At 55.0% G+C, this 15938-nt stretch overlaps 7 protein-coding genes across 7 annotated transcripts; 2 read left to right on the forward strand and 5 right to left on the reverse strand.

Moving 5' to 3' along the window:
* Positions 1 to 65: 65 nt before the first annotated feature.
* Positions 66 to 1505, reverse strand: ASPACDRAFT_42460 (putative proline utilization protein PrnX-like; the record flags this gene model as incomplete). Its single annotated transcript, XM_020201108.1, has 1 exon — positions 66 to 1505. One exon carries the CDS (start codon positions 1503 to 1505, stop codon positions 66 to 68), a length of 1440 nt encoding a protein of 479 aa, XP_020057299.1.
* Positions 1506 to 2715: 1210 nt separating this feature from the next.
* On the reverse strand, positions 2716 to 4029 carry ASPACDRAFT_26864 (cyclin family protein; the record flags this gene model as incomplete). Its single annotated transcript, XM_020199453.1, has 1 exon — positions 2716 to 4029. One exon carries the CDS (start codon positions 4027 to 4029, stop codon positions 2716 to 2718), a length of 1314 nt encoding a protein of 437 aa, XP_020057300.1.
* Positions 4030 to 5561: 1532 nt separating this feature from the next.
* On the reverse strand, positions 5562 to 6556 carry xgeA (putative endoglucanase). The gene is made up of 3 exons (XM_020205049.1): positions 6520 to 6556; positions 6072 to 6415; positions 5562 to 6014 (listed from the first exon to the last, which is right to left on the reverse strand). The coding sequence occupies exons 2-3, from the start codon at positions 6386 to 6388 to the stop codon at positions 5615 to 5617; spliced, it is 717 nt and encodes a 238-aa protein (XP_020057301.1). The 5' UTR covers positions 6389 to 6415; positions 6520 to 6556; the 3' UTR covers positions 5562 to 5614.
* A 1542-nt stretch (positions 6557 to 8098) lies between these two features.
* On the forward strand, positions 8099 to 9275 carry erg2 (C-8 sterol isomerase ERG2). Its single transcript, XM_020196081.1, has 3 exons — positions 8099 to 8538; positions 8620 to 8646; positions 8766 to 9275. Exons 1-3 carry the CDS (start codon positions 8256 to 8258, stop codon positions 9101 to 9103), a joined length of 648 nt encoding a protein of 215 aa, XP_020057302.1. The 5' UTR covers positions 8099 to 8255; the 3' UTR covers positions 9104 to 9275.
* A 362-nt stretch (positions 9276 to 9637) lies between these two features.
* Positions 9638 to 10873, forward strand: ASPACDRAFT_26912 (putative PP-loop ATPase superfamily protein; the record flags this gene model as incomplete). Its single annotated transcript, XM_020199457.1, has 1 exon — positions 9638 to 10873. One exon carries the CDS (start codon positions 9638 to 9640, stop codon positions 10871 to 10873), a length of 1236 nt encoding a protein of 411 aa, XP_020057303.1.
* A 498-nt stretch (positions 10874 to 11371) lies between these two features.
* Positions 11372 to 11734, reverse strand: ASPACDRAFT_42465 (LYR motif-containing protein; the record flags this gene model as incomplete). The annotated part of the gene is made up of 1 exon (XM_020201109.1): positions 11372 to 11734. One exon carries the CDS (start codon positions 11732 to 11734, stop codon positions 11372 to 11374), a length of 363 nt encoding a protein of 120 aa, XP_020057304.1.
* A 418-nt stretch (positions 11735 to 12152) lies between these two features.
* Positions 12153 to 15765, reverse strand: ASPACDRAFT_77815 (putative Ras guanyl-nucleotide exchange factor RasGEF). The gene is made up of 7 exons (XM_020205050.1): positions 15499 to 15765; positions 15351 to 15416; positions 14972 to 15293; positions 14716 to 14901; positions 12888 to 14344; positions 12404 to 12832; positions 12153 to 12347 (listed from the first exon to the last, which is right to left on the reverse strand). Exons 1-7 carry the CDS (start codon positions 15742 to 15744, stop codon positions 12264 to 12266), a joined length of 2790 nt encoding a protein of 929 aa, XP_020057305.1. The 5' UTR covers positions 15745 to 15765; the 3' UTR covers positions 12153 to 12263.
* Between the last annotated feature and the right edge of the window lie 173 nt (positions 15766 to 15938).

Genomic DNA, 15938 nt, shown 5'->3' on the forward strand with positions numbered 1-15938 from the left:
GAAAAAAAAAAAGGCAAAGGGAAATAAACAAACAGCAAACCAAGTCATCATTGGATATCATTTCGCTAGAATTCCGCAATCGTCGTACCAATATTCTTCTCACGTGCCAATTGGATCAAATCTCCACCAGTCACCAAGTCCATCAATCCCATCCCCACGCTCTTGAAAATCACATTGCCCCGTTCTACCCACTCGCGCAGACTCTTGTGGTCGTCACTGTCAGCGTCCCCATGCGAAGATTCGCGCACAATCAACAGTTCACCCAGTTCGACCACCTGGTGCGGCTTGATCCCCGCTTGGACAATCTCGCCTGCCTCCTTGAGGGCGGCGTCAAGACTGTCCACCACCACTACGCCACTGCGCTTGATATGCTTGTGGAAGTGACGATGGCCCGGAGTGTGCACGCTCACTTCGTCGCGGAGCAAATCCGGCGGGAGTTCCGTCATGTGTGGTTTGTACGATCCAATCGCGCTGATCAGCCGACCCTTCTGGCGGCCTTCACGGGCCGTCAAGATTTCGGCGGGGAACAGCGGATCCACGGCCGGGGTGCAGCAGAAGATCGCGTCGGCTTTCCGCAACGCGTCATGCAGGATGCGGGGATATTCCACAAAGTCGGAACTGACGGCAGAGAATTTCACATCCCCGCGCCAGCTCGAGTTCTCCGGGGAGTAGATGTCCCGGAGCAACTGCGCCGCTCGGTCAAACGATCGGTTGATGATGTAGACCCGCTTGACGTCCGCGCTACGGAGGACCAGCGCTAGCCGGATGTGCCAGTATGCTTGCTTCCCCGCCCCGAACACCACAATGGTCCGCACCCGCTTGCGCTTGTTGAGCGTCATGAGGGAGGTCAGAGCAGTCCGGAAGGGCGTCAATTCGTGTGCGTTGATCAATCCGAAGGGCAGGCTGTTGCCGTCCAGTAGCGTGACGCTTCCTTGGGGCGAGGTATCCCGGCTGCCCGCACTGGGCCAGGCCCCCATCGTCTTCGATAAGCCGCCAGCGACCGGTTGTTGATTGACGCAGCCCGCCGCCAGCGACTTGCTGCTACTACTGCCACTGCCACTGCCACCACTGCTCGTCATGGTCAGGGAGTTGCTAGTTGAGGTGCCTTCTTGCGAGGAGAGGGAGAGTTCGCTGACGTCGGAGGCAATTGAGGCCATGGATTTGCGCTTGTCGATTTGAGAAACGCCGGTTCGGTCGCTCGGGGAGATCTTCGAGGCAGCATCGACAGTACAGCCCACCTGGGAATTCTTGTCTTGTAGCGAAATCACCTTCATTCCTAGCGTGGGGCCCGTGCTTGCGGGCATGAACACGGTGGTGCAGCCATCGGGCCGAGTGATAGCCGTGCGTTGAGGTTGGTAAGTGGCGGCACACCCTTTCTCTTGACTGCCGGTCGAGTAGTCACGAAGCGCACGGGCAAGGTTCTCCTGGAGAGAGACAATCTGATCGCGGGAGAGCGAGAGGAGGAGAGAACGGAGTTGCTCTTGGGAGAGGATGGTGAGGGGCATCATGCGTGCGAGTCAAGAAAGTCGTCTGATAAGATAAGGCGTCTTCGGTCGGGAAAGTGAGAACAAAGGAAGGGAGGAGAAAGAGGGGGGGAGGGAAAAGAGCAGGAGGAGGAGAAAGTAGAAAAGAGAGATAAAGAGTTGGGCTTATAGTTATGGATGGAGTAAATAGTTTGCAGGGATTATGGTAGAGAGGGGGAGTGAGGATGGGGGGGGGGGATTTGCGAAGGAGAGACAGAAGGATGGGAAGTGGAGGGGGAGGAGGAAGATGATAATCAAAGCATGTTGACACCGGGCCGGAAGCGGATTGGATTGGGTCAGCCCTTTGGGCTCGGCGGACGCAGCCTGGAGGCGATGACGCCAGCCCAGCTGCTCGGCGCTCCACCTCCGGCTTTGGTGATTGGCGTGTGTCAAGCCGATCCGAGAAGGGCTCGAGCGTGGAGACAGCGAAATTCAAAGGTCAAACTGAGTAGACTAGAAATTAGATTATAAGATAGATTGTCATTTCGATTGACCTTATCTTCTGCTGCTTTCTGATCACATGGTCACAAAAAGTGGCTGATGGGGGAAAGACAACCACCGGATTGTTATCTCATGAGGAAGACATCTCCGAGTGCCCGCCAAGCCGATCCGACCCCGGGTCTCTTGGCCGGTCTCGGTCGGGCCCGTGTTCATTGGCCCGCGCTGTGCTATTTCCGGTCACCTCCATGGTTGAAGTACCTTGGCGAGGGCAACTTGGGGAGAAAGTACGAGTTGCCCAAACAGGCACAGCCACAAATAGCCGCTTTCGGGGATTTCCATTATTTATCCAACCTATCCATTATATTCGTGACTAACTAGCTAAGTATACGGTCAAAATCAACTTACTTACTCCATAACTGATTCAATCAGAGTGTATATCCATCCAGCCCTGCGTATCCATTCTGAGACACCAAATGCCAAAATAAATACCCAAAAAAATAATTGCCAGAACCTCTTGTCCAAAAAAAAAGAAGAAAAGAAATACAACTTTCAAGAAACAGGAACATGATCAACTCCAGCGGAATGCAGAAGGAAAAGAGTGTCAGGGTATTGAAAGATCGTTCGTAACAGGGGCAGGTGAGCAACCCCCCCAAAGTGCTTTTTGCAAATCAATGATCGGAACAAAACATTAAGACATCATCATGTAACAGAGTAGGAGGAACCATCGAGACCAGCTCAATGAGATCTAAGTTTAGTGTCGACGACCGCCCATGTACGACCCTGCGGCTGTGGCGAGAAAGCGCGCCACGAACCCATGACCGCCAGCGGCGACCGGGTGGGCGGGGCCGTGGGGATGAGCTGCGTGTCCAGAATAGCCGAGACGCATCTTCTTGCTGGGCTGCGCGGGCGGCAGGCACTCCTCGAGTGGCAACCCGTCACCAACATATGATGAGGGGCTGCGGCCACCGTCCACCACGCGCACGGACACGGCCTCTTCGAAGCTGGTGATCGAGCTGGAATTCCGGAGACTCGCAGGAGTGACAGCGCGTGAACTGGAGGACAGGCTGGACGCCCGCGAGCTCAAGGAAGCTGCAGTATCGGCTCGTGACAATCCGGGCACATCCTGCACGCCCGGAGGAGAGCCCGACATCCGACCACGGGATGTAGGACGCCGGCGGCCAGTCGGGTATGGGTGATAACGGTCGGCCGCAGCATCAATCAGCGACGGGGCGGGAGAGGCGCTCTGTGAGCTTGCAACGGACGATGCAGAAGACAGGGATGACAGAGACACCGATGAGGCCGGGCTGGCTGCCATCATCCGTCGCTCGGATTGCTGATAGGCGGAATCCACCACTTGTCGACGAGCATCCAATTTCTGACGGCGCAGGCGGGAAGTCAGGAGATCTGTGGAGGAGTGGAAGCGACGCCACTCTCGGGACTGGCGACGCTCCACTTCGCGCTGCTGTTGTTGTTGCTGCTGCTGCTGCTGCTGCTGCTGGTAGCGACTGCGGATCGGGGCCAGGAATGGCTCTAGGTGCTGCAGCAGGTCGGCTTCAGTGACGCGAGTGTCCCAGTCAAGCAGGAACAGGAGCTGGCGCTCCATGAGGTTGACCTCAGGCAGAGGGAACGCGAATCCATCGTAGCCCTTGACGGCCGTGTACCGGGCCCAGTGCTTGTTCTTGGGGCTTGAGTCGTTCAGGTTCTTGGCTGCAAGGATGAGCGAAGCGAGGAAGATGCGATGAACGGTACAACGCATGCCTTTGGCCACTGGAGGCAAGCGGGACCGCAGTCGGGCCAGATAGACCAGCGAGGTCATCAAGGTGGGCACCTGAACCTGTGATCGAGCAACCAGGGAAGCAATGAACGTCTCTACTGAGGGGAGTGGTGGTAAAGTCGCATCCATGGGAGGTGTGCTGGGAGGTGTCGGCTGTCCGTGGGCATGTTGTGCCGTCACATGCGGTTCGCAGCGTATGACCTGGGAGGCCTGCTCGGCCAAGTGCGCAACCATCCCCCGCGACACCGGCTGCATGACGAATTCATGTAGAGCTGCCCGATTGAGATCCATGGTCGTGCTCGTAGTCGTCGTCGTTGCAGCGGAAACCATGTTGGGGGTGCTGTTGGAGTAGGCTAGGTAGGGATGAGCGGTCATCGTGGAAAAGACCGTGCAGAGCAAAGTAAATGGAGAGAAACAGGAACACTATTCTGTGTGGCAAGCAATACAGTCGACTGGATGTGGTCGAGGATATATTAGAGTAGCTGAATGAATGTACGTCAGTCCTGCCGGCAGGAGAGGAATGCGTGGTTGTCGCGTCAACTGTAGCTGGGGAGCGATCGCTATGGGAGTGCGATGGGTGACCGGGACTGAGACACGCTTTGAGACACGAAGTGGATGCCGGAAGTATCTGAAGGAAAAGTGTAAAAGAGAGAGACCGACTGAGACGATGAGATTAATCTAGGTAGTAGTGGTAAAACCCCGGTGTGGAAAAAGGAATGGAACTGTTGACGATATCGAAAAAAGAGAGCACATTGAACTAGCCAGCGAAGAGGGCTTGATATAAGGGAAAGCCCTAGGGTGGTGCAGGATAGAAGAGGGGGTGGGTGGGTTTGAGGAGAGGAGACAGAGTATGCGCGCAACGAAAAAAGGCTGGCGCTGCAAGGACGGCGACGCGCAGAGTATGCATGAGGGGGAAGTGGGATGAGTGGATGAATGACTGATTGCCCTGACTGACTATTTTTTTTTCTTCTTCACCTGCAACAGAGTGTTGAATGGTCATGAGCTGCATGGCTCACGCAGGGCCGATCGTCGGGGGTTTGGCGCGCGCGAGCCTGAAATGCGGCAATGATTGGAGCAGCCACGATGTGCAGGAATCAAGGGTTGGCAGGTCAGCGCGTCGACGCCACGATCCTGGCACGCGTGAAGATCCGACTGACTGGTGGACAGTCGAAGACTCGAGTACCTAGGTAATGTCGGGAATGGCCCAGACAGGAGCGCCAACGAAGGGCTGTCATTCCAATGAGCTCAGGGTTGTCCGTCCATTACCAGGAGCGGAAGTGTCTTGGAGTGTACGGAGTAGCTTTAGCTGAGATGGATAGGTAAGAAAGTACGTACAGTACCTACTCAATCACTAGCTACGATCCAAATGACGCCGTCGGCTGCACTAATTAGTTAGTTGCTGCACCTGCACCTGCACCTGCCGTACTTAAGCGCCCGCTCGATGTCTGATGCTGCTATTCTTATCGCCATGCCAGGTGCAAGTTAGTTATAATTAGATGATGTTGAAGAATTGAAACAACTGAAGCAATGACACTCAATCCAACCGCCCGACTAACAAATTAAGCTTAGTAGTAGTTAACTAGTAGACCCGTAGACAAATTTGGACCACAGTTGTATGTATGTTTGTAGGTATAGTTGTATATGCATTGTATGTACAGGATATGGTTGGTTTGAGTGTAGCCACCGTTGAGTCTCATTTAACCCTATACAGCGTCTCCTGGAAACCTATAAACCTCCTACGACACGGTTTTCCGGTATCCTGCCTAGGGACTGAAACACGGCGCCTACATTCTCTCCCACCACCATCCCCACCCGTCTCCCGTCAGGCCTCCGTCCACGCAACACGGTCGGCCATCCGTAACACTCCACGTTTGATTTACTCAATGGAGATGCTGTACTCGGAGACGGTCAACTTGGCGTCGGAGCCAGTGAAGGGCTCGGTACCCGCCTCGAGGGTGGTCAGGTACAGCTCATCAGATACGCCCTCGTTGTCGACCAGGTAGGTGAAGAAGTCGTTCAGGTCACCGGAGAAGCTCTCGGTGGTCGAGTCAGCGACGAAGCTGTAGACGGTGGTGTCACCGTTGGGGCCGGAGTACAGCTTCCAGTTGACGCCGGCAATCGTCGGGGTGGCGATGGTCGATCCGGTCGACGAGATGGGGCCAGCACCGCCCAAGGCCGCGAGCCAGACCATGATCTCGTACTTGGACGAGCCGCTGGCGGTTTCGGCCAGGAATGTGTCGTAAGCGACGTCGGCAACGATGCTCGAGCCGGAGTATCTATCCATTCGGGTCAGTTGCGTCTCTCCCCCGCTCGGTACAAAGCAAGCCACTTACGACCACTTCCAGGTGGTAGGAATGCTGGAGATGCAGTTCAGCTGGGTGGGGGTGAAGGTCAGAGCGGCGTTGGCATAGCTCTTGACGCTGCTGCTACCTCCGGACCAGGACCAGCTGGTGTGCCAAGCGATGGTGTCGCCGCTGTAGGAGTCGACTCCAGTGCACTGGGAGCCGGTGCCGGCGCTCTCGCCCCAAAGGTCGTTGTACAGGATGAAGTCACCGGCGGTGGCGGTATCCCACTGGCCGCAGAAGTCGCTGCGGCGCTGGAGGCTGGCAGCGGAAGCCAGGGTGGCAAGGGAGAGAAGGGAAAGCTTCATGATGAAAAGATGTTAAATGGTGATGAGGTAAGGAAGGACAATCGGTCGGCTGGTTTGGTTCAATGTGCGATCAACGTCCACTGTCCACAAATGAATGATGCTGGTAGGGAAGAAATCTGACATGATGGCAGGTCGACGAGCTCACTTTAAATAAGCATCCCACATGGCACGAATCCTGGACCGGTGTGCTGGGAAGCCTGTTCGTCTGAGCTGTGGCTTTGGCCTCAATCAAGCAGAAACAACGGGGTGGATTAGTCCCTCCAACTTGCTCCATCTTGGAAGGGGATTGAGACCTGAGCAGTCAGCATGAGCGAAGCCTTCTGGATTCTCCGTCCCCGCTGGAGCCGGTGGACCACAAGGGAGAAGACCGATAGGGTCGAACACCGGGCTATTTCTTCTTTTGAAACGGTTCCACGGGATGCTCCGTGCAGAGGAGCGGACAACGTTCGACATATCCAGTCAAGACGGGTTTAGACCAGGGGAGTCGGTGGATTCGTCACCTTTCATTTCCCTGGGCCGTTTCGAATGCGATAAGGGGAGAAGACGGATAAATTATCTGGGAATGATCTAGGAACCAATTCCGCCCTCGTCAGAACGGGGCGTAATTAAGGCGATCGAAGGCCCGACCTCGACTTGGGCTATTTTTATGGACGGAAAAACCGGAAGAGAGGGGAATAATTAATGCTCATATCATATAGTATCCACGATGAGGGTCGAGAGAATAGATGAGGAGAGAGGATTATTGCACGTGCACGAGGTTGGATTGTAGCCTACGATGGTCGGGAGAGTTGGAGGGAAGAAGATCAGCAGCACATCGAGGCAGCTCTGCAAATCATGGAGAGATCAGACATGTCGTCGCGGAGGCCATGACTGCTGCGGTTGAAACCAGGTCGGCAGCATCAAACAAGGTTCCGACTTGACGTATAGTTTAATTGGCAGTGGACAAGATTTTTGTCCTCGACTCTTGGAGTCTTGGGAGAGAGACTAACGGTCCCCTGTCTCATGATGGCTGCGAGCTAAGCATTGATGGAGCGGCCGAGGTACAGCCGTGGAAGACGCTTCGAAAACGCCTCCATGATGTTGAGTGGGTTTGGTCTGATTGTTACGTTATTTCGGGAGACAGCGCTGGATTGACCCTGGCACTGTGCACTTCGACAAAACATATATCCGCCGCCCAAGTGTTTACGTGCAGAAGAGACGCAGTAACACAGCATAGCAACCTGACTACGTACAGGACAAGAATCCTGGGGTTACTAGCTGCAGACTGTCAAGTCTTCTAGCGGCAGTTTGCCTCTACTCTATTGCAACCATGTTGGCTAAGCCGAGTGCTTAGCGACTGGCTGGCGGCGTGGATTCAGGGGCTCAGCGCACATGCGTTAATATCCTTCAATCTCCACCTCGAGTTCGGTGGGAGCAGAGAACCGAGACTAAATCGGACCCTAGATGGAGCAACTGGGTCTAGAGCTTGTATCCAGAGCATGTATCCACTGGCATCCAGTCTGCCCGTGATTTTCGACATGAGAAGGAACAAAAGAGTACGTAGTAGAACAATATGCTCGCGTTAGCATCCTGGAAGAATATGTTTCTTGGTGGTTGCCTTAGAGTAGATTAAATTCAGGCTGCGAGATTCTCCTTACGGACAGACACGGGATTACTAAGCCGAGCATCCCCAGCTTCGATCTCAACCACTAAGCCCGATTAGGGATTTTACGGGACTCGGAGAAGAAAAACAATCCATCGGCCCATTCAACACCAAAGCTGCTGTCACTCGAGGTTGACGTTACTGAACACCGCCCTATTCTCCTTCCACTATACCCTGTCTTTCTCGTTGTCTCCACCTGGCCAGGCAATATCCTCTCTGACAGCCATGCGCGCCATCAGCATCGCCGTGGCCCTCCTGGCCCTCTTCTCCGGCCTGTACAACTACCTGAACGCCCGGCTGGAGCAATTCTACATCTTCGACCCCGACCACCTGCACGAGCTCTCCCAGCGCGCCATTGCCGCCCACGGCAACGACACCCGCTCCGTTGTGAGCTACATTGTGGCCGAGCTGGACGAGAAGGTCCCTGGCACCCACATCAACCACGACGAGGAATGGGTGTTCAACAATGCCGGCGGTGCCATGGGCGCTATGTACATCATCCACGCTAGTGCGTTGTTTTCCTGTCTCTCTCAATCTCAATCTACTCCATATATACCATTCATCCCACTAACCTATTTATAATCCATAGGTATCACGGAGTACCTGATCATTTTCGGTAACATCTCCCACCCACTTCCCCTTCCCCCACTCCCCTATATCAAACCAGCCAACCTCATAAACCTCACCATCACCACCACCACCACCACCACATAACTAACCACCTCCCTCCAACAGGAACCGCCGTCGGCACCGAAGGCCACACCGGCCGCCACACCGCGGACGACTACTTCAACATCCTGCAGGGCACCCAGCTGGCGTACGTGCCGGGCGCCTACGAGCCCGAGGTCTACCCGCAGGGCAGCGTGCACCACCTGCGCCGCGGCGAGGTCAAGCAGTACAAGATGGACGCCTCGTGCTTCGCGCTCGAGTACGCCCGGGGCTGGATCCCGCCCATGCTGTTCTTCGGGTACGCCGACACCTTCTCCAGCACGCTGGACTTCCCGACGCTGTGGGCCACCTCGCGCATCACGGGGCGGGAGATGATCTCCAACGCGCTGAAGGGGAAGATGTAAAAGTTTCTTCCTGGGGAGATGACACAATAGAGTGAATGTAAGATGAAAGATGAAAGCAGAAGATGTTGTATATTATGGGGACACGTGTGTCCTAGATTAGACTATACTTTCGGCGGACACTTTTTTTTTCTCGGTGGTTTGGTTTTGGACTCTGCCTATAGATGATTCTTACAGGGTATACTTATTAATGCATGATCAGGATCTGAATATTGTCTTGGAAGTAGGGGCCATTGCATGGCTACTCTACACACTCAGTAAACAACCAAACAACCAAACAAATCACACCGAAGAAAAAGCACATGACTAATCCCCACCCACCCAGCGTTCCTCCCCGTCTTATCGATAAGAAATTCCATCCCTCAAAGCCAACCCGCGCTCTCCAAGAAAATTGCCTCCTACTCTTACCCCTCCAATCAACTCGACCAAACCAACCCGATTCCTCCAGCAAACCCTTTCACCCTCCACCCTCCACCCTTCACCCTTCACCCTTCACGCATAACAACCCTCTTCAGCGCAAGAGAAACACCACCAAAAATGCCCCCCACGCCGTGCGCAATCTGCCACGCCGACCGGGCGGTGATCATCCGGCCGAAGAACCGACAGCGGCTGTGCCGGGGCTGTTTTCTGAGGGTATTCGAGACGGAGATCCACGAGACGATCACGGCGACGCAGCTATTCCAGCGCGGGGAGCGGGTGGCGATCGGGGCCAGCGGCGGCAAGGACAGCACGGTGCTGGCGTCCGTCCTGAAGACGCTGAACGAGCGGTACGACTACGGGCTGCAGCTGACGCTGCTCTCGATCGACGAGGGCATCAAGGGCTACCGCGACGACAGCCTGGAGACGGTCAAGCGCAACGCGACGCAGTACGCCATGCCCCTCGTGATTTTGGGATATGGGGAGCTGTACGGCTGGACGATGGACCAAGTGGTGGCGCAGGTCGGCAAGAAGGGCAACTGCACGTACTGTGGCGTGTTCCGGCGGCAGGCGCTGGACCGCGGCGCCGAGCGGTTGGGCATCCAGCACGTGGTGACGGGCCACAACGCCGACGACGTCGCCGAGACGGTCATGATGAATCTGCTGCGCGGCGATCTGCCGCGTCTGGCGAGGGGTACCAGTATTGTGACCGGCTCCGCGGCGAGTGACATCAAGCGCAGTAAGCCGCTCAAGTATGCTTACGAGAAGGAGATCGTGCTGTATGCCCACCACAAGCAGTTGGATTATTTCAGTACCGAGTGCATTTACTCGCCTGAGGCGTTTAGGGGCAGTGCGCGTACGTTGATTAAGGATCTGGAGAAGATCCGGCCCAGTTCGATCCTGGATATCGTGCGCAGTGGCGAGGAGATGGCGGAGTTGGTGCCCGCGGAGGTGAGGGGCGGGGCGGCGGCCGATGAGGAGGCGGCGGAGACGACCGGGTGTGGGAGTCAGGGCGGCGGTGGGAGTGGGCGGACTCGCGGCGGCGAGATGGCGGAGATGGAGAGGAAATTGGCCGAGGATGAGGTCGCGGCCGAGCGTGAGACGGAGGTGACGCTGTCATCGCTCCCGAAGAAGCAGGCAGACCGAAGAAAGGCCGCAGTCAAGTCGCAGATCTTGGGCAAGTGTGAGCGCTGCGGGTATATCTCCAGTCAGCGGGTGTGCAAGGCGTGCACCTTACTCGAGGGGTTGAACAAGAACCGCCCGCGCACGGCTATCGAGATGGAGGTGGGTCTGGAGGAGGAGGAGAGCAGCTCGACGCTGCGGCGACAGATGGAGAAGGTCGAGCTGGGAGGGTGAGGTCAACGAAGTGTGGTCGAGACGAGACGAGACCACCGAGTCATGAGGCACGAGAGACGAGACATGAAGATAAGGATGCCACATAAACTGGGTGACTGGGTCTATGAATATAGATGGTACAACGCCTGATCCACAGTACACCACAGGACAGTCACGCATCCCGCCAAAGGATCCCAGCTGATGCAGCAAGAGGTCCGCTACCCTGACCTGCAAGATAGAGCCACAGGCAACTCATATACCACTACTACCTATACTCTACACATGATATGATAATTATCACTGCAACACAACCTCCACCTACACATAAACTACACCCCCAAAAATAAGTATAGAACAAGAAATGAAATAAAATTAAACCCCGCCAAAACTCCAAACCCACATGCAAAACCACATAATATACAATCCCGCAACCACACCCCTCAACCCCTCTTCCCAAGTTTCCAATAGCGCCCCCCCCCCGCCTCCCCCCTCCTTTCTCCTTGAAAAAAGACATCGAAATCATTCTTCAGTCCCCTTCCCCTCAACCGGCAGATCCAACCCCACCCGCCTCGCCGTCAACCGAATCCGCTCCTCTTCATCCAACCAGCTCCCAGGGTTATATCGCTCCACCAGCTCGGCGTACTGCCGCTGCGCGCGGGCGTACTGCGCAAACTGCTCCGCCTCTTGCAGGCGGTGGGCGAGCGTGTCCTGCGCGGCGTCGGCGTCGGCGCTGCCCCCACTTTTGCCGATCTTCGATGCAGACACCACCTGCTCTTCGTAGAGTTTCCGGATGCTCGCGTGGAGCGGGGTCGGGGTGTTCAGGCTGCGTCGGGGCAGCTCGCGGAGGAGGGCGCGGTAGGTGGTTTTTACGGAGGCGGACATTTTTTCTTGGTCGGTTGCGGGTTAGGTTGGGTGTGGTTTTTAGTGGTGTGTTCTTGTGGGTTTGTTGGTGGTGAGTGGATGGTTTGAATTTCGTTTTGAGGTGTTCAGGAAGGTAGGTGGATGCTGTGGTTGTTTAGAGAGAGGTATGATTCTGAACCTGTGCAGCATTAAGAGCCTTAAGTTAGTTCTAGTTCTACGGAGGTTGTTATCGGAGGGCGAGGTTCGGGCCGGTTAGCTTCACGTGATCAATTCGTCCCCCCGGATCAATTATACTGTACTGTACGTAGTGAAAAACGTGGTTCAAGAATAGCTAGCCTGGCTATCTAGTAACGGGGAATACTGAGTACATGATGTCTTACAATAAAGTGTATATATGTATGTATGTATGTATGTATGTATGTATGTATGTATGTATGTTGTATGTATGTACATCATCAAACCGACGATCGTATCATTCATGGTCCTCGTCAGCCTGCACTCATGCGCATGCTGTATCTCCGTAGTGGTCATTATACGCTCTCGCGTCCCATTAGGACCGCAACCAGCCAAACTTCTTCCGTCCGGTGTCACCGCCAGCGGAGGGCTCGACCTGCATACTGCGTGTATACAAATCCTGTTCTCTGTCAGATCCTCTCTGTTTTGAGACGCTGGCAAAAAAAAAAAACATACCTCGTCATCACCAGACAGCTTGATGTCTAAAATCAGCCGCGTCACTTCGTCGAATCGCGCCAGGTGTGGATAGGGTGTCTTTTGGCTCCGTTGGATCCCCAGCACCACTTCGCCCATCACCTCGAACTTGCGCCAATTAATTCGCGTCTTCGTGTCACCCACAAATGTCTTGTTTCCTTCCTCCGCCGAAACCAGATCGCGTCGGTGCAACGGCAGGAACGGGATTCGCTCTGCGAATGAGTTGTCCCATGCCAGGCGGTAGGCGAAGTGGCTCTTCTGTGTTCCCATGAGGATGACCAGCCTCATGAAGTCCTTTTGCGTTTGCGTCGGCACCAATTCCCGAGTCTGCGAGAGTCGGTGTACCGGGGTTCCATTGATCCCGGCAATGACAGCCCCAAGGGAGTTGTAATTATTCAGTCGTCGGAGTTTCTACCCAGTAAGGTTAGTTGCAGCACACAAACAAGGCACACTCCCCATTACTTACAAATGCGATGTTCATGAACTTCTCCAGCGCCTTGGCCCGGTGTTTAGGCTTGTCCCGGAGGAGAATGACGCTCGCAACAAAGCATGCCACGTGGTTGAACTGTTTGATCATTCGGTTGACGTTCTTGAGGCTGTGGATCTTGTCCTTGTCGGCACCGGTGATGCTAACATGACGGACAAGGTCTCGTGGTCGGAAGGAGTTGAACATAATCCAATCAATGCGCGTCAATTCACGAGCAAAATCTTCATCAGGAATTTCCATGAATTGTCGCCATTGCACCTTCGTCAACGGCACGCGGGGTGTCAGATCTAAGTGCCGAGCCTCCTTCTGGGCCGAGTCGATGTTCAAGGCCGTAAACGACTGACTTGCCACAGTCCCGGGCTTTTCGGCGGTGAAAGAATTCGACATGGACGCGGACATCCTCGACCCTGACTCAAGTGCGCCCTCACTGAGGTCCAACGCACTCATACTGTAGATAGGATCCTCTTCCTCTTCATCACCCTCATCGCTCAGCGGAGGGGGTCCGAGGAAGATCGACGGGGAGCTTCGACCCGAATACTGAAAAGCGGGCTCGGTTGCTTCGACCTCTTCTACCTCGCCATCTCTGAACGGCCACCCGATATTATCATCTTCCGCATTGGCCTCAAGATAAGACCCAATCTCTTTGGCAGCAAACATGTAAAAATGGCTTTTCTCGAGGTTGGCAACAAACTCGGCAATCCGTTTCTGCGTTTTGGGATAAACCAGGTCACCCGGGTACTCCGACACCCACTGAGCCATGACGGTTAGCAGTCTCAATTGGTCGGCAATGCGCGTAAGCTGATCCGAAATCTCTCGCTCGTTTCGCTCAAACCGGTTAATCAAGGCGGTCAATAAGGAGGAAGGGGCGGCGAATTTGCGGTACAAGCACAGGAAGATGGATGCAAACTTGGAGTCATGCTTCGACATCGGCTGTGCGACCAGCCGGTCAACCAGCTCCTCGAATGTGAAGCCGTTCTCATTGGAAGAGCTCTCACTCGGTGTCTTGTCTTTGCTTCCGGGACTCGAAGGAATGCTTCGGGGCCCGTCCATCTCTTCCCCCATTTCAATAAAGCTACTGAAAGCGTCCGATCCGCCACTGTTGCGCCAGGCGGCATGAAGTCGATGTTGTCGGTTAAAGTCCTTGCCGGGCGATGACTCTCCCGGGATGGATTGCTTGCGCTGATTGAGTCGTCCCGAGGGAGGCGTGTGAGGTCGTAGAGGTTGAGAATTGCTCCGGGCATAGCGCGGGCCCTGGCCATTAGAGGCGGTTGAGTCGGTCAGTTGACGATCTACACCGTACCCATCGATCCCCGAGGCCAGAGCTCCTGTCATTGGGCCGCCTGCGGCTCCCGAGAACATGGCTGTGGGGTTTTCTGAGTTGGCACGGCTATGACGCCAGCCCGGTGTGACCGTCTTGTCAGAAGAGTGCTCTTCAGCTACGAGCAGCAGTTAGCAATCGACACAGAAGGTTCTAGGCCAGTCGGAAGATTCAAAGGGAAATCGGGGTGGCGTTGTTGCTGCTGCGCCTGCATTCTGGGGACGGGCGGGTCTCCGAAGTCCGAACGCGAACGCTAGGCGCAGCCGAGCCGCGAGCTAGCGCGACATGCGGTGGACCATTGCTATGGACGGGCCACAGCCGACATAATCAGGAGAAAAGTGGATAATTTGGGTGACTCATGGAGTCATGCGAGACAGAGACACCGTGGGTATACAGACAGCACTTATAGTGCAGACCGCCGCCGATAATGTGGACTCGACTCTAGACCCAGGGGAAAGGAAAAAATAATATTTGCACTGAAACACTTACCAATCCTTTCGCTGATGACTGATCGCAAAACCAGAGCGATGCACATTTTCTGCGACCGTGGCGAATCGGGGGAGGTGCGGAGGATCTCATAGCCATCTAAGACTGGCTCAAGTAGACCATGGGGCGGTTGAATGTCGCATTTACTTGCGACCAGTCGAAAGGGTATGGATGAGGCGTCCAGAGAGGCTGCAACCGTTAGCATACAAATCTCCATCTCGATCGAGATACTCTTGTAGCTCGGAACAAGAGAACAAACCTAGCAATCCTTTGATGTTGGAAAGGCTCCCAGGCTGTGTTACGTCGTGGAGAACAAGCACACCGTCCACGGAAGGAGGTGAGTCGCCTCCTAATCTTGGCCATTGGATCTCACCATTGCTTCCAATCGAGATCTCCAGTGTATCAATCTCCAGTAACCGAACAAGGTAAACCGTCCCATCAAGGGACATCTTCTTTGTCGTTGCCCGGGATGAGAGCGAGTGTTTCATATCCAGTGCGCTTTCAATGAAAGTTGATTTACCCACATGATCTGGGCCAACCACGGCGATACTCACGTGTGGGAAATTCGGTTTCGGGGCGGGCTGCATCAGAGACCATGGTCAGCTATGCCGCAAAACGTATTCGTAGGGTAGGTTCACCTCATTGCCGGTGTGAGTTGACGGAATCCCATTTCCTCCGTTTGAGTTAAGTAGTTGCTGCTTCATCTGCAATGGCATTGAGTGTCAGACAACCTTGTCAAAGTAAAAATCGCATGAAATAAAACCACGGTGAAAGGAACCGGCTCACTTGTTCACCCGGGGGAGCGGATGAGGTTCTGTTCCCTCCCGCCGAGGGCAATGATTCATCTTCCTCCACCAGAGTCCGCTCCGTTTTGATCGAGTCCATGGCCAATCTGGCCGAATCGAGCTTATATAGGCCCCCAGCGGGAGCGGAGATGGTGCGGTTGAGGAGCCCCGGTCTCTGCGGGACGGGCGCAGCCTCGGCTCTATCGCTAGATACCGCTCGCTCTCTATTCGGAAGTTGAGAATTCATGAGGGGTCGTTCAAGGGGGGGGAGGACAGTGCGCGAACGGGTAGAGGGTGGTCGCGGGGCAGATGAGGGTCCGATCGAGCAAACACACAAGGTGCGACAGCGTGAGGTTTCAACGGCTAGGTAAGTGAGGGAGGCGGACACAGCAGCTCATCCATTGTCGCTCGCACAAGGTCGGTAGAGGAAGGATCAGCAAT

This window comes from Aspergillus aculeatus (assembly GCF_001890905.1).
Source record: "Aspergillus aculeatus ATCC 16872 unplaced genomic scaffold ASPACscaffold_6, whole genome shotgun sequence".
NCBI classification, from domain to species: domain Eukaryota; kingdom Fungi; phylum Ascomycota; class Eurotiomycetes; order Eurotiales; family Aspergillaceae; genus Aspergillus; species Aspergillus aculeatus.

Excerpts from the sequence above, each read along its gene's own strand:
- xgeA (XM_020205049.1), bottom strand. The coding sequence starts at position 6,388 with ATGAAGCTTTCCCTTCTCTCCCTTGCCACCCTGGCTTCCGCTGCCAGC. Across the intron at positions 6,015-6,071 it reads CCTACCACCTGGAAGTGGTC|ATACTCCGGCTCGAGCATCG; the intron begins GTAAGTGGCTTG and ends CCGAATGGATAG.
- erg2 (XM_020196081.1), top strand. The coding sequence starts at position 8,256 with ATGCGCGCCATCAGCATCGCCGTGGCCCTCCTGGCCCTCTTCTCCGGC. Across the intron at positions 8,539-8,619 it reads TATGTACATCATCCACGCTA|GTATCACGGAGTACCTGATC; the intron begins GTGCGTTGTTTT and ends TATAATCCATAG. Across the intron at positions 8,647-8,765 it reads GGAGTACCTGATCATTTTCG|GAACCGCCGTCGGCACCGAA; the intron begins GTAACATCTCCC and ends TCCCTCCAACAG.
- ASPACDRAFT_77815 (XM_020205050.1), bottom strand. The coding sequence starts at position 15,744 with ATGAATTCTCAACTTCCGAATAGAGAGCGAGCGGTATCTAGCGATAGA. Across the intron at positions 14,902-14,971 it reads CAACATCAAAGGATTGCTAG|CCTCTCTGGACGCCTCATCC; the intron begins GTTTGTTCTCTT and ends TAACGGTTGCAG. Across the intron at positions 14,345-14,715 it reads AGTCATCAGCGAAAGGATTG|CTGAAGAGCACTCTTCTGAC; the intron begins GTAAGTGTTTCA and ends TGCTGCTCGTAG.